The 16,232-nt window shown below is 42.7% G+C and overlaps 1 protein-coding gene across 1 annotated transcript in view; it reads right to left on the reverse strand.

The window, feature by feature from the left end:
• asic1b (acid-sensing (proton-gated) ion channel 1b) overlaps positions 1-16,232 on the reverse strand; it is a gene marked incomplete at both ends in the record, with an annotated part of 200,556 nt that overhangs the window by 26,185 nt on the left and 158,139 nt on the right. Inside the window, one exon of the mRNA XM_083892814.1 lies at positions 608-758. Coding sequence (XP_083748940.1) covers positions 608-758 — 151 coding nt within the window. The remainder of the gene's footprint in view (positions 1-607; positions 759-16,232) is intronic.

Raw genomic sequence — 16,232 nt, forward strand, 5'->3', positions numbered from 1 at the left:
GTAAAGGTGTATAATCATAATTTATTTTTTTAAAAACTGGGTGTTAGAAGTTAATGTTGCAACCACAGGCTCAACGGACAATGGTATGCAAAGGCCATTGTAGTACCCTGATCTACTTGTACAAGCTAACAGTGAGTACTATTTGCAATTTTACCATTAAACGTGTATTATGTAATAAATCTAAAGCAACTGGCCATAAAATCCTCCTAATATGTCACAGAGACTCAGGAATAATGTTCATATAACAAACTGAACACACCAACAACAACAGTACAGACAGAATATTCGCATTAAAAAAATCTTTTGCAGACTGCAAATCATGTTTATGTTTTGAAATCATGTGGCGCCACCTACCACCGTCTACCAATCATTGCAGTCAGAGAGTAGAGTCTCAGCTGCCGAGCAAACCACGGGTTGCCAGTTACGTCTGAGCTACAATGGCGGAGAAAACAAAACCTAAAAGGTATTTTGAATTTGAGTGTAGTAACCGTTTTTGGCCACATTCTTACATATGGCGCCTTTAAGACATGATTGATTATTAATCACTGGACCTTTAAGGACTCTTGGAGAAATGTCACGTGAAGTGTCCTGCAGGTGATGATCTTACCGGTCTCTCCCCACACAGGCAAGTATTCATCCTGCTGAATATCCAGCATCAGCTCCAGGCCGTTGCCCATTCCACCCTTCATGGTCACTAACAAGGGTCGTCCGTCTAGGCCTGAGTTAAAGGTGTAGCATTTTCCATATCGTGTGAAAATCTGAAAGACACACACACAAAAAAAAGGTATTTTTGAGTAAAATGGGAACAGTTGGGAATAGTAACTCATATTTCTGACCCTGAAGTAAAAGCTCATTCTCCAGCTATACGTGTTAAATCCTTGAGGAGCAGAGATAAAGGTGGTACTGAGGGGGGGGGGGGGGCTGATTGTTTCATGTCAGCTAAAAACCCACACCCTCAGAGGACTAAGACAGTCGAGAGGCTGTTGATAAACGGAGCTTTTACGTCCTCTTAGAGCCGCGTGACAAAGGTTGCGCTTGAGCGAATGTGACATGACTTTTTCTTCCAAAGTGGGGGGAGATCATCTGCCCCGAGAAATCTCATACACAGCATCAATGACAGCTGACATCACAGCAAATCTGTCATCAACAACAACAACAACAACAACAACAACAAAAAATTCACAATGGCTCTTTTCTATTTTACTCTTACGTGACAGGAAACGAAACTCCAAACGTTGACGGACGACAGCTCAAATCTGAGCGTTTCAACACATTTTCAAATCGATTCACGTAGGAATCGTGATTCTGAATCGATTCGTAATCTTCAAAAATCGATTTTTGAAAAAAAAATAAAAAAGTTTCTATTTTGAAAAACCACACAAAACACCAGTTTGTGTTATTTTTGTGTACAGTTTATTTTTGTAACTTCTGGCAGAAAAAGGCAGCTAGCCTAAGCTGTTATTCATGCAAGTTATTTTTTTGTTCAGTAAGTACGTTTTTATTTGTTTTGAATGAATAAATGTTAACTTTTGTCTTAAGTTTGCCTTTGTGTGATCACATTATCTTATACAAACTGTATTGTTTTGATGCCATAATTTGCCTTAAAGGTGAAGTAAGTAGTTTATAGTGCCATCTAGAGGAGAGGCTGAAATTTACAACAAAGACCTGCTGCTCTGCTCACCCCCTCCCTTCCCTGAGCGCTACAGTATCCTCAGCTGGTCAAATGTCGTCCTCGTCGTCTTTCTCCGTGTCAGCAGATGAGGTTCGTGAGGCGAAGGAGAGGGCGAGCTACCGCGGCCGTAGCAGACGAAGCGGAGAGAGAGGAGGCGGGACTTCCGCTACAAGTAAAGAGACGCTTGTTTACACACTCTGCATTGTATCAATTTTTGAATCGAGATTCATTTGAATAGAGAATTGTATTAATTGAATCGTGAGCCACCCAAAGATTCACATCCCTAGTTGTTATTGATTTAATTACTAAATTACTTTAACTAAAAAAGAAGAAGTATTCCAGTAAATCCCTGGCTTTGACTCAAATTGAACCAAATCATCTTCACCGTCATCATTATGTCTCAAACATACTCCGGCTCCACCTTTACATCCATGACATTCACGTACAGCTGCTGCAGCGTGTGCGGCAGGAAGCTGTGACCTATTGGCAAAGACATGATTGCCAGCAAACTAATGGACGTGTAATCAAATCACAGACATCGGGGGGAATGGAAAAGCCGCACGGCCAGGGATCCAAAATAAAATGCTGCACTGCTTTGTTGTCAAGCTGCATGACCACATGTCTCATATCACAGCAATCCAGCTCACAATTAACTTTACAGTGGGTAAAAAAAAAGAAACAGAAAAAAAGGCGGATTCTGTGTAGAAGGAATGAAAAAAGCAGGAGCAGAGACGTAATAACTGGAAGAAGTCTGTCTTACTTCCAGCCTTTTTCTGTAATCACAGCACACAATGGAGATAAGGCTCCTTTTTAAGATAGCAGTGCAAATAACATGAAGACACAGATAGGCCCTTTTTTTCGCTGGGTGTGGAAAAAAGGTTACAGGCTCATATCTTGTAATTGTGCTGTGTGAGGACCTTGGAAAGACATTTTTTTTTTTTTTGCAAGGGCATAATGAATCAGACATAAACACTTCATGACACATTACTTGAATGTCACAAACGGCAGATACAGAGATGTAGAGAAAAAACAAACAAACAAACAAACAAACAAACAAAATGCAGCCATCTCTCATAAAGGAAAAGTTGGGATGATATGAACCCCCGGATGGATGGATTTTAAGATGAAAAAGCACTGAAATGTAAATAAAAACAGCAGCCTTATATACAGCAACACAGGATGAAATGTGACCTGAAGTCAAAAACAGTGCACCAAAAATAACCAGGTCACTTTTTTATCCTATATTGTACTTATAATAATAATATATATATATATATATATATATATATATTCATTATAATAAATAAAAAAAAAACTGTTATGACAGCGCCTACATCAACAAAAGAATGCTAACAATACTGATGGGGAAAGTCTACACTGCGTTTTAGTCCCTGAATGTTGTGCGCTGTGAATCAGCCAAACAAGCTGCTTTTTTTTTATTTAAAGAAAAACCAACAAAAACAAACCAATTATTTTTTTCAGGACAATTTCTTTTAAAAGCTTTGCCTATATTTACAGCTTGGGGGAAAGGGCGGGGGGGGGGGGCTGATTTTCCCCCCGAGGCATGTCTGAACATTTAGAGATAGATGGGGGGGGGGGGGGTGGAGAGAGAGAGAGAGAGAGAGAGAGAGAGAGAGGGAGAGTGAAAAAAGCACTTGGCAGATAAGATTGTTTATGATTGTGTGGAAGTGAGTGCACCTATTTATTACCGTGCATGTGACCGTGAGTGTGTGTGGTATGCATACATTAGTGCAAGAATACGTATAAGGATTTGCTTAAACTTGAAAGTGTGAGTACAGCACTTCCCTGGACATTAACCACAGCAGCACCCCCTGCCTACCATCTGCATGTACGTGGTGATAATGTGGCGACTTGACTACAGGAGGCCTCGTCAGAGTTGCTGTGGTAACCGTGGGATTGTGCTGCCTGCAGTGAGTGAAGAGCAGAAGCAGCAGCAGCAGCAGCAGTGGGTGCCACTCGTGACCTTGGGAAGTCGAGATCTTCGCTGTGTTCTGTAGCTTTCAGGTGAGCGCCGATTTCAGCATGATTCTTCTCGCCTTTGTCGTTTGTGTCTGTGTGCGGTGGCGTTTTTTTCTGATGGTGAGGCATGGTGAGCTATATTCTGTGATATTCAGAAAAACTAGCATGGATTAAGACTAGGGCTGGGCACGTTAGCGGCGCCAACGTTAACGGATAATTAACGCATGCCGCGTTTCCACGACGACTGACCCGGAAGAACGCGCGCGACGTCACGTTTGCGTGTTAAAGTGAGTCTCTAAAGTAGCGCTAAGCTTTAAAAACAGAGGCACACATACGCAGTACACAGGTACGTTGGTTGGTTGGTTGGTTGGCTGCTGGTGAAGAATGAAATAGAGACTTCTGCCAGCCGACAAGGTTTTATTTTATTTGCAAAAAAAAATTGTATACCTGGGGAACATCTCTTTCAGATCTCTTTGTCTGGGAAGGGGTCTGCCCCTCCAGGCCGTGCTTTCACACCCCTTTGTCTACGGCAGGTGTCTGGGCCGACTCCCACATGGGTATCTTGCAGATGTTGCAGTTAGGTGCACATTGAGTCGAGACATCCTAATTTGAATACACAAAAGGGGAACTGATATCTTGTGTTAGAGAGACAAAGAAATGGAATTTACCATTACAGATTGTAGGCGCGCTAAGGGACCACACTAAAGGAGCTAACGCAGCTAACGGAACTAACAGAGCTAACTGGTAAACGGTGCCTGCACTCCGGTGCTGTGGCACGTAAATATGACGTCACGCGCTTCTTTTTCCAGTCAGTCGTCATGGAAACGTGTCATTTGTCATGACCCAGAGCATGGGTTAGGGTTAGGGTTAGAGAGCAAGGAGAGACCTTGAATTTACCATTACAGACTGTAAGGCGCGCTAACAGCGCTAAAGGACGTAACACAGCTAACTGGTAAACGGTGCATGAAAACATGACGTCACACGTGTCTTTTTCCGGTCAGTCGTCATGGAAACGTGTCATGCGTTAACAGCAATGAACAGCACTAATTAAGACGTAATGACAGTATTTAATGTCTCTGCACAGTGACGGTTAAATTTAAAACTTGCTATAACCTTCACGTTCAAATATATTAAACGGTAGGAATACATTGTTGTGATTTCTAAGCAAGGTAAATCCACTTTTGTAGGTCACTTTTATGTGCCGCCGTGCACAGGGACCCCTTTGAAAACAAAGCAACTGTTGTCGTCTTAAAGTTGTAAACACAGAAAATTAAATGTCTTAAAACACGCCAACCTGTGAGTAAAAAAAAAACAAAAAAAAGCGCCCTGCTTCTTTCTCGCCGGGCGTGGAAATGCCACAGTCTCTGTGTTGAATAAATAATTCAAAGGCAGACAGTCAGTGTGAGACTGTTGAGATGGCCCTCAGCTATCCTTCATGTGACAATGTGACAAAGCTGCTCCCTCAAGTTCACTAAAGACCCACTTTCCCTCCTCCTCTCATTGATTTCAAGCTCAGTTTTCAGCACAAAGGTGCCATGTGTCACGACAGTCGCAGACACACACACGCATGCACGCACGCACGCACACACACACACACACACACACACACACACCTATGAAGGATTGTGTAAAATGTCATGAATTAATGTTCAACAAACAATGCACCAAAAAAAAACAGCATGCATCTGCTGCGCACACTTTGTGCTAATGTGCTTCATCTGTTTGAGGGGGGGGGACTACAAATGGCACTCTACAAAATAAAACAAACACACACGCACACACTTCACAGCTTTACAGTGACAAAAAAATCAGCCTCAACAGCAGAGAATTACTGTCACAAACCTCTCAAAGACACTTCCTGTCACCACCAAAGCTGCTTTGTCAACTTCTGATCTGATCAGATACTCATCAGAACGTATTTGTCATCATTGTGTGCTTTGTGATGTGTCTGCCGTGTGAAGTATTCCATTGTGTTGCATTGTCGCGTATTCACAGCTTTTATAAAGTATTTTTTTTTTACAAGGGACTGGAGTTGTAAATTAGCAACAGCGATAAATGCTTTCTTGCAGCACATCAGCTTCATGCTCTGTCTTGGAACCATTTCAAACTACATTAATATCCCTATGAAATACATAAAAAAAAAAAAAAAGTGTTGCAAAGGCTGAAAAATAAGATGTGTTTGTTCACTATTCATCAAATGATATTATATTATTGTCCACCCGCTTCATTAATGATAAAAAAAAGGAACCTTTAAAAGCCCTTTTGACTGAGACCAGGTGTTAGATTAATGTGTTTGGAGAAAAATCTGAATGAAAGATTTCCCTATCAAGAAGAGACATGGGAGTTTCCATCTTTTAAAAAAAAATATGTGTGTGTATGTCTGCCGCGCACTTTAGAGACTAATAATGAAACTGTCGGCAGATAAAATTCATGTGGTGTGGAGCAGAATTAAGAACCCGGAGGAGGTGTATGTAAAACTTAATGTCTGGTGAGTGGGTTAAAGCAAATAAAGTGTAAAGAGAACAGTTGTGACAGGCGGCTGTGGCTCAGTGAACATCTCGTTACATGTGCGTGTCCTCGGGAAAACACGCTGAACACATACTGTATGTGTGTTGGGCTGAATATTTGGTTTGCAATTTAGTTGCAATTTTTCTGCTGGATATTGAAAGTGAAGGTTGAGTAGAACAGATAAGGTCCAGTTTGGTGATGTATCGTCGTCCTTCCTCGAGCAATATGATATGAATCGATAATATCAGTATTTAAATGACCAAATTAAGGCACTCTAAAGTTAACAGTCCCTGCCGGTTTCACTCGCCAGGCGTCACTACTTGACATCTCCTCATGGTGGCGCTGCTCAAATGAATGAGGGAAAGCTACATGGCAGAACGAGAGGGAGTTTACAGTGGGATAATGGCAGAGAAAGCTATGTTAAGAGATGTCCCATCCACATTCAATAGATTGATTTTATGCACTTTGTTCCCTACGTTGTTAGCGATTTTTGGATAAATATCTAATTGCGATTATTTTGACAGGAATTGCGATTGCGACATGATTTTAAAAGGATTATTGTCTGATATTTGTTATGTTCTCTTCACTCTGTAGAGTAAGATGTGTACAGATCAAGACGATAATGAATCAAAGAAGAAATTTCGACACACATTTTGGCTGTAACAAATATAGCGCCTCCTGCGATTTGAAAATTGCAGTTGGCGGTATTGCGATTTCGTTACAATTTTCGATTCATCGCTCAGCCCTAGTTGTTAAAGCGGACCTAGAATGGAAGTTCCAATTAACGCAGTTTTGTTGGTGTGTATCTTGCGACATTACTCCGTTTATGAAGCCCCGAAGGTTAGAAACAAACAGTTCAGCCACTGCTGAGAACGCTGTGTTTTATTGTAATCTCGGTTCTGAAACACCCAGGCTGAGGAGAGCTTCAGTAAGGAGAGATTTCTATCGGCTCGTTTACAGCAGCTAGGAGGTTTTTGACCATAAAAACAAGTTAATGTATGTAAGTAGACCTCCGTTACTAACATATATGTGCGACAGGACCACTCTATGTGAGCTTTAATACGTAGAGAAATCCCACACTTTTAAAAACGGAAGTTAAACGAAAACTATTTTGTTTTATTCAGTTCGACAGATATCGCGATGTATCGGAATGTGATCGTCTTGCAATATTGCGATTATCACAGAATTGTCGTATATCGTGATATTATCAGTATCGTGGACCACGTAACGCGCGTCGTATCGTATCGGTGTGATTCCCGCTCCAAGAAATAGATTTCAAATGTTATTGAGCAATACGACGTGGCACTGTCAAAAACATTACCACACTACAACCTATTGCAAGGACGACGGATGGCGATCTTGTCATATTATGTCAAATGGGATTGGCACCAGCGCCCCCCTGTGACCATCAGGTGGAGGATAAAGCAGTAGAAGATGGATAGTTTTATGTATCTTTTACTTTTTTTCCCATTAAAAATAGAAGAATCTTTTCCCAGCCTGTGATGTGCTGTACTTCACATTTGGATTTCAACTGAGAAACAACGAGTTGATCAGAGTAAGGGTAATAAGCATGTGATAGAACTCTTTGGGATAAATGTCTCTCTGCAAAAGTCGGTTACAATAAAGACACGGCGAGCAAACGCACCTGCGGTTAAGATTCCCCACTAAGCTCAATCAATAGGATACAACAGGGGACGCTGACTGCGTGTTCTCAGGTGGACATCGTAAGTGAAATCGATGTTTAGAGATCAGCAAGTAAAGAGGAAGCCTGCCTGATGAGCGTCTGGTGTGTTGGTTAAGGCTCAGATAAAGAGGGATGAAGCAGCTGCGTGAAGAGGGAGGGGAACCAAAAAATTTGTGACATTCTCCGAGGGATTCCACAAAAACATCGGGGAGTTCCCGCACAGACGTCAATAGATCCCGTATCCTATTGTACGTGGACAGGCCGGCCTGCCTCCTCTGCACATCACTTCTCAAGTGTGACCGATTCTATTGGTCCGACTCATGCAGACAGGCTCCTCTCGCACAACCCAGAGGCCACACATCGATTATCTATGCAGTAACAACAACATATCCCCCAAAACTCAAGACCTTGGCAAAAATGTTTATCTCTAAAATAGGTTGCTTTTGCTTGGTCACCCTGAAAAGAGAGGAAACTCTGCACAACATGAATCATTCCGTGAGGAGGGTGGTGAGAAGAAAATGTGTTGCACTGTGATAACTTGTTTTTTTTTTTTCCTGCGGGTTTACAGATTGTATTTTAACGTGTGAATAAATAGAAACAGCGGCGGCTCCGCGTGTAACATTTGAGGATATGTTATGTTTTGATGCCAAAAAGACTAGGGGCAGCCACCAAAGCGATCCGTTTGAAAATATACATTAAAAAAAAAAAAAAACGCAAAACAACCCTTTGAGGAAATGGGGGAGGGAAAAAAAAAACACGCACAAACAAACTGTGTTTCAAACAACAGGAGAGAAAAATCTACTTAACTGAAAACAGATTTGGTTAATGAGGTGGGAGAGACCAACAATGGCTTTCACAATTTTTTTTTCCTCCTTGCAATGATAAAGTGCAATCAATGGAGCTGGAGCTTACCACTGAGGCCAGAGCTAACTGTCAATGATACTTTTAAAGCGTTTGCTAAATGAATCAAAAGTCTTCATTAGGGGGGAGCAGATTGGTCTCTGGTGAGCGCAGGATTGTACACGGATCGATCCAGCGGTGATGAATGACGGGAGAACAGGGGCCGTTCAGACCACGTGGCGAACCCTATTTTCGCAATATTGTCCAATAAAAATGATTTAACATTTGATCGTGGTGGGTGTAGAATTTTGTACAATCGCACTTTAACATGTGAAATCCTCAGAGAAAAGGGATTCATATATATAAGGAGTGAGAGAGGGTGAGGGAAGATTTGGGGGTAAATATGTTATTGAGAGAGATCTGACGTACGATATAGGTCAACATTCACTGTGTAGTCGTTGGAGCATTGATACACGACGTGAGACAATGGAAATGCGAGTTAAAATAAAATAAATGTGACATTTTTAAAGGTGCATTATGTAATAAATCTAAAGCAACTGATCGTAAAATCCTCCTAATATGTCACAGAGACTCAGGAATAATGTTCATATAACAAACTGAACTCACCAACGACAACAGTACAGACAAAACATTTGCATTCTTTTGCAGACTGCAAATCATGTTTTGGCATGTGGCGCCACCTACCGCCATCTACCAATCATTGCAGCCCGGAGAGTCTCAGCTACCGAGCAACCACGGGTTGCCAGATCTGAGCTACAATGGCGGAGAAAACGAAACCTAAAAGACCTTGGTATTTTGAATTTGTAGTGGAGTAACACTGTTTTTGGCCACATTCTTACATATGGCGCCTTTAAGAAATACATTTCGATTTGCCAATTTGTGCCGTTTTTGGCCAAACTGCTAAATTGTTCAGCCCTTTTGTTGAAGGCGCCGTATGCAAGAATGTGGCCAAAAACGGTTACTACATTCTAATTGAAAATACCGAGGTCTTTTAGGTTTCGTTTTTTTTGACGTAACTGGCAACCCGTGGTTGCTCGGCAGTTGAGACTCTACTGACTGCAACGATTGGTAGACGGCGGTAGGTGGCGCCACATGCCAAAACATGATTTCAAAACATATAAACATGATTTGCAGTCTGCAAAATATTTTTTTTAGTGCAAATATTTTATCTGTACTGTTGTTGTTGGTGAGTTCAGTTTGTTATATGAACATTATTCCTGAGTCTCTGTGACATATTAGGAGGATTTTATGGCCAGTTGCTTTAGATTTATTACATAATGCACCTTTAAAATCCCACTAAACAGTGTCTTAAAGTCTATGGGTTTAGGACCATTCTGTGCCATCTGAAGCCCAGTATACTGTTACATACATCACTTTAAGCACACACAGCATGAGTCAATCTGAAATATTATTGTTGCATAAACACAGCTCTTTATATGGCCACTGAGGCACATTACCCAAGCAACAGTAGCAGCGCAGTGCACGCGCACACCAGCCTCCTCTTTTTGCATGTGGTCAACGGAAACTGTACTTAGCCATTTGATATCATATAAAAGATGGTATCGGTGTCAGTTCACCTTCTGCTTCATTGAAAAAAAAAAAGGCTGCATTAATTTCGAAAAAAGCTGCATCAACCTGTTGGGGGGTGGGGGGGGGGGGGGTCGTCACAGTAATAAAAAACTGAACTTTATCCACACTCACGGTGCTGAAATTGCGCGGCCCGCACAGTTCTCCCTGGTAGCGACAGTACAGCAGCATCTCCTCCAGCTGGTGTCCCAGCCGGTCCAGCAGCTGCAGCATGGACGGCTGCGTTTCCCGGGGAGGAGGCAGAAAGTGGTTGAAGTCCAAAATCCGAGACAGAGGAGACCAGGGCGGCTCGCCCATCGACGCGCTCCCACCGTCTTGGCCCCTCGGCGGCGCGAGCGCCTCTCGCGCAGCCGGGGACACCTGCCAGTTCCTGCCCAAAAGTCCCAGCCACCTCCCCGCGCTGAAGATGTCCGTCTTCTTCATGCGCCGCGGGAGCAGCAGGTTCTGGTTGCAGATGGTGACGGCGGGGAAAACGAGTCGCTTGGCGTAAACCATGTGCGCCTTGGTGTACACGGGCGACGAGAGCAGGTACCGGACCCGGTTCGAGGACCAGGTGAAGAGCAGCGCCAAGGCGGCCAGGAAAGCCAGCAGCCACGCGACTCTGCGCGGGTAGGAGCCGCTGAGGAAGATGTGCCTCAAGCCGTGCAAGGTGGTGTGTTTCAAAAAGAGCTTCCCGGCTTCGGCGAGGGAGCCCGGTCTCGGTTTCGACCCGGATGAGTCTCTCTGGCACATTTTGGAGGAACGCAGCTGCGCGCTTTCAGCATCGGTCCCGCTGTTTTCACAGTGACTGAGCCGAAACTCGCCTCTGCGCTTTCAGATGGCTGCTGTTCTGTGTCTCTCTCTCTGTGTGTGTGTGTGTGTGTGTGTGTGTGTGTGTGTGTGTGTGTGTGTGTGTGTGCGTGCGCGCACGAGAGACAGGAACGCACGCAGCTCCGTGCTCGGTCCTCCTCGGGCTCTGTAGAAACAGCAGCAGCTTGTTGCGGTGATGCTGTGGAGTGTTTTCAGTCGCGCAGCGCTTCCTTGGCTCGTCCCCGGGGGAGAGGGAAGTTCCGCGGGGTGATTTAGTGAGTGAACTCGAGTCCAGAGGATTGTTTCATCAGAATTACAAACAGTTAGTGTCTGCAGAGCTGCAACGTAAAGGAAAAAAAAACAAAACAAACAAAAAAAAAACAGTGACTGAATCCTTCAGTCATAATTATTTTCCCCAGACTCACTTTTCAATTTCAATCTTCCAAAATCCACCTTCTGCCTTAACGCGCACAGGCAAACGCGCAATTTCCACAGCAATTGCCTAATTTGTCTTCTCCCTCTCTCTCCCTCTCTCTCTCCCTCTCTTGCTCACACACTACAGTCTGACTTAAAGTCACACAATGTAGGATTTGCTCTCAGTTTCTCCACATTTGGTAAATGTTATAGCTTGAGGTAACAGGTATTTGTGAAGAAAGAAGAAAGCATAATAGTAAGAAGAAGCTATACTTATAGGAAGTATAATATAGAAATAGAAAATCTTGTCTGCATTTAAACCCTCCTCTACACTCTTAGAAATAAGGGTTCCAAAAACGTTCTTCCACAAGGGCTGAGGTTCTATCTGGAAGCATTTGCTTCTGAAAAAACCTTTCCTGAAGAAAGGGTTTTACAAGTTACCCAACACCCATTGCTCCCTGGGCGGTTCCTACACTCTTAGAAATAAAAGTGCTAAGTAGAACCATATAAGGTTCTTCGGCTTGTCCTCATAGGAGAACCCTTTTAAAACCTTTATAAAAAGGTTCCACCTGGAACCCTTTTGGAGGGTTCCACCAAGAACCCTTTTAAAACCCTTTATTCAGGAAAGGGGTTTTAAAGGGTTCTCTGGGTCAAAATGGTTCTTATTGGAACCATTAGTGTTACCAAGAACCCTAGAAAAACGCTTTCTTCGGGAAAGGGTTTTTCAGAAGCAAATGGTTCCAGGTAGAACCTCAGCCCTTGTAGAAGGACCCTTTTGGAACCCTTATTTCTAAGGGTGTAGTTCGGCATTGTTCCCTTTGATTCTTGTGTGGAACCTCACCTGAGCAGGAACAAATAAAAAGTACAAGGTACTGTCGCTAATGAAAAAGCAAAAATAACCGTGCCGAGTAGAGTCGCGTTAGTGGAAACACGCCGTTTTTTTTGCTTCCTTGTCCGGGCAAAGGTTTGTGTGTGTGTGTGAGAGAGGTTTATGCTAAGTTTATAAAGTAGAATGATGTCGTTCTTTTTGTGGCACGGACCCGAAACCTGAGGTTCCGTAGTGCCAACACAGGCCATGCAGACTATTCTCAGGCTTTGACAGAGGTGACGTCCCCATCTGCCGTAAGCCGATGTAGCATCAAAATAAAACTTGGAGACATTATTATTCTAAGGCTAATCTCATCCTATAGAAGTTCAGAGACTGCGGTCTCGTGCATTACTGATCCACCAGTGGAAGTTTAAACACACACACAAAAAAAAGGGGAATTCATCTTGGTGACACTCAGGTGTAAGCAAACTGGTTGACATTCATGACTGTCAGCTCTCTCGGGCGATTCAGCAGAAGACGTGAAACGTCGAGGGGGAAAACTAAAAAGGTCAAGGCGCCTCCGGGGAAACGGATGTTGTCGCGCGTCTGAATCGTGTCTCCTGAAGCCCTGAACAGTCTAATTGGGTTTTTAGCTCCTGACGACCACTGACGAGGCAGCTCCCCTTTGTGGTTTATACATGGTGGGTCATGTTTACTCCTTTACCTGTTTGGGTACAATGTCTTTGTGTCGTTTACTGCTTGACTGAGGCGGGAAAACATAAAGGAAATCACGTGATTGTGAACGGAAAGAAAAAACATCAATGAAGTTTGGGCCAGTTTTTGTGTTGTCTGTCTTTTTTTGTACGGCACAAATCCAGGTTCATCAGGGGAATTCAAAAAAAAGACTGACAGAACTTTTGTCTGACAGACAAAAATATGAACAGCCAAGAAAAAAAACCAAATGTATGGCAGACTATAATATACCACTTTAAATGTTAAACTGAGCACAGCCAAAGATCCTTCGTTAATGGAAAATCAGTTTGTTTGAGTACAGGCATTATAAAATGTGATGAATGTTTAAAAAAAAAATATATATATATATATAAACCAACACTGCTGAATAGGAAAAGAGGGCAACTGGGGATTTGCAACAACTTCACTTCATTCCAATTAAAATGGCAATTAATGGATTGGTTCGTGCGGCGAAGTAAATATTTTTAGGATTTTTGTGAACCTTGTGAATTTTGCATTAATGACCGAGTGCATATTTTTTGACAGCGCTGAGCGTGTTTGGGAAGATTGATTTGGCACACGCGGGGGGATATCCATTAATTCATGTTCTACACCACTTTGAGGCTGGTGGGGGAGCTGGAGATATTCCCAGTTGACATTGGGTGAGAGTCACGGGGGGGGGGGGGGGTTATGTATCACTGGAATATAATTTAACTCTTCTTTCACCTTAGAAGGTCCATATCGCATTAGGATGTTTTGTGTACAGCTGCCCAGAAAGAAAACGACAAAACAAAACCTGGATCCATGGATCCATTTTGTGGCTGGAGAGAAAGAGCCCTGTTACTGAAAGGCCACTATATGGTGGAGCAGATGAGCCACTGAAGACGCAGCCATATTCACACCTACAGGTCATTTAAGGTACATTTACAGTCTGCATATCCACACACTGACGCCAAATAAACCCAACATGGACATGCAGGGAACATACAAACTGTTCCAACACACAGACACACACACACACACACACACACACACACAGAGAGAGAGAGAGATAGGTAATTAATGATTCTGCCAAAACACTGACCTTTAGTTTTGTCCTTTTTAACTTAAAAGTATGATGAAGGAAACGATTGCATAGAGGTGAACGGTAATTAGAGGTCACTGACAGGGTGCAAACTCAACATGCAACACCAGGCATCCACCAGGTCCTTTGCTTTCTTTTTATTTCTCACCCTTAATTTCACCATTCCATCCTGGGATTCCAGCTTTTTTAATCTAACCACCAGGGGAATGTCATGAGAAATGGCTGCTCGTTGGCTCATGAAGGCTATTGAGTGTATATATATACAGGTATCATCATCATCATGAATACCAGTGTCATCATTAAATATTCAAGTGTTCTTCCACAGCATGCATCTTTGATTCAATGCAATCATGAGTGTATAACGCTTATGGTGCTTTTCCACGACACAGTCCCAGCACGCTTCGCCTCAGCTCAGCTCGGCACGGCGCAGCAACGTGGGCGGAGTCAGCACAGCGTGGCGGCATTAAACTGCCGTGACTTTGTTTTACACGTGACACACACACACACAAACTTGTAAAAGCAGTTGTTTTCAGTGTAACTGACTCATTAGAATCAGTTCATTAAATAGATTTGTTCACAGAATGGTTCAGTACTTCCTGCATGAGTCATGACACGAAATACGGCGGAAATAAGGGGGTTGTGATGAGGACATTTCCTTGGTAAATGTTGGAGATTAACGCTAAAGTTTTTCAGGATTTTTTAAGTCTTTTACTATTTCGTCTACAGTTCGGCATCGTTCGGTTTGATTCTTGTGTCGGATGTCGTGCTCATGACTCTTCACATTCATGTCACATTATAGTATTGGCTCGGCTCGCTTTGGAACTGCGCCAGAGCTGGTACTAAAAAAACGTACCAGGTACTGTCGCTAATGAAAAAGCAATAATAAAAACAAAACGTGCCGAGGCGAGTCGTGCCAGGATTGTGTAGTGGAAAAGCACCGTAACATACTTTGAGCATAACTTATGGGCTATGTATGAATGTATGAAAAAGTATCTGAGTCATCTGAGATGGATCTCAACAACTCTTCTGGTATTTAACAGCATTTGTTTCCTCAACCAACTCATCAAAAGAGAGAGCGCGAGACAGGGAGATACTGGAGGAGAAGCTCTGCGCAACACACTAATCCTTCTGGGTGAAGGGATAATGATGTAGTTGCTTGACAGGGAAACCCACAGCAAGTGTAACAACAACCAAATAACAAATGCAACGCCGATCTGAAACTGCAGTTTAAGAGTTCCACTAATGAGCCCATTATCAGAGTCGTATTTTTAATCTCTTAATACCCAAGTCTGAGTCTGTCTGATGGGTCTTTTAATACATCATGGATTTCCCCGACGATAAAAGTGAGACCAGAGGCGCAGCTTGTGAACAGGCAAGGCAGGCAACTGCTTTGGGGCCCCGAGCTGATAAGGGGCCCCCGACACTCGGAGCCTGAGGACTGTTTTTACTGAAATGTGCAGTGACCAGCCGCCTCCCCGTCCCCCTTAAAAATGACATCTCAGTAGGAAACCTCCCTAAAGGGGCCCCACCTCACTTTAACCTGTGTGAAGTTATCGTTTTGCAAGTTGGAAAATGAAGAGGATTATTTGCAGTGTAACGTATATCTTTTTTACTCAGTTTATATAAGTTTTTTTTCAGTTATTTACCGTATTTTATTGTTTTATATATATTTATATTGTTTTATAATGTGGGTTCTTAACAGTGTAAGGTTTTTTTTTTACTAAGTTTATATAGTTTTTTTAAAAGCTATTTACAGTATTTTATTGTTCTTTACATTTATATTTTCACATACTTTTTAATTACAACGTTTTTCCATGTTATTTCATTCATTTCTAAAAAAAAAAATTTAACTCAGATTTTTCGTTGATGAACACTGGTTGGAAGGGCCCCCTGGGAATGTTTGCCTAGGGCCCCTACAGACTCTACAATCGCCTCTGAGTGAGACATTATTTCTATCACAACTGTCACTGATTCAAGTTGGAATAAAGGGGAAGCCAACACCACTTTATTAGGCACACTGGACGCCCGATAAAGAGGCACTTGCTGTGTCTTTACCATGAGATATTTGCATTGACAAGCAGTCGAACACGTGTAACGAATAAAGTGGTTGGTG

Source organism: Microchirus variegatus (genome assembly GCF_963457635.1).
Source record: "Microchirus variegatus genome assembly, chromosome: 7".
NCBI classification, from domain to species: Eukaryota; Metazoa; Chordata; class Actinopteri; order Pleuronectiformes; family Soleidae; genus Microchirus; species Microchirus variegatus.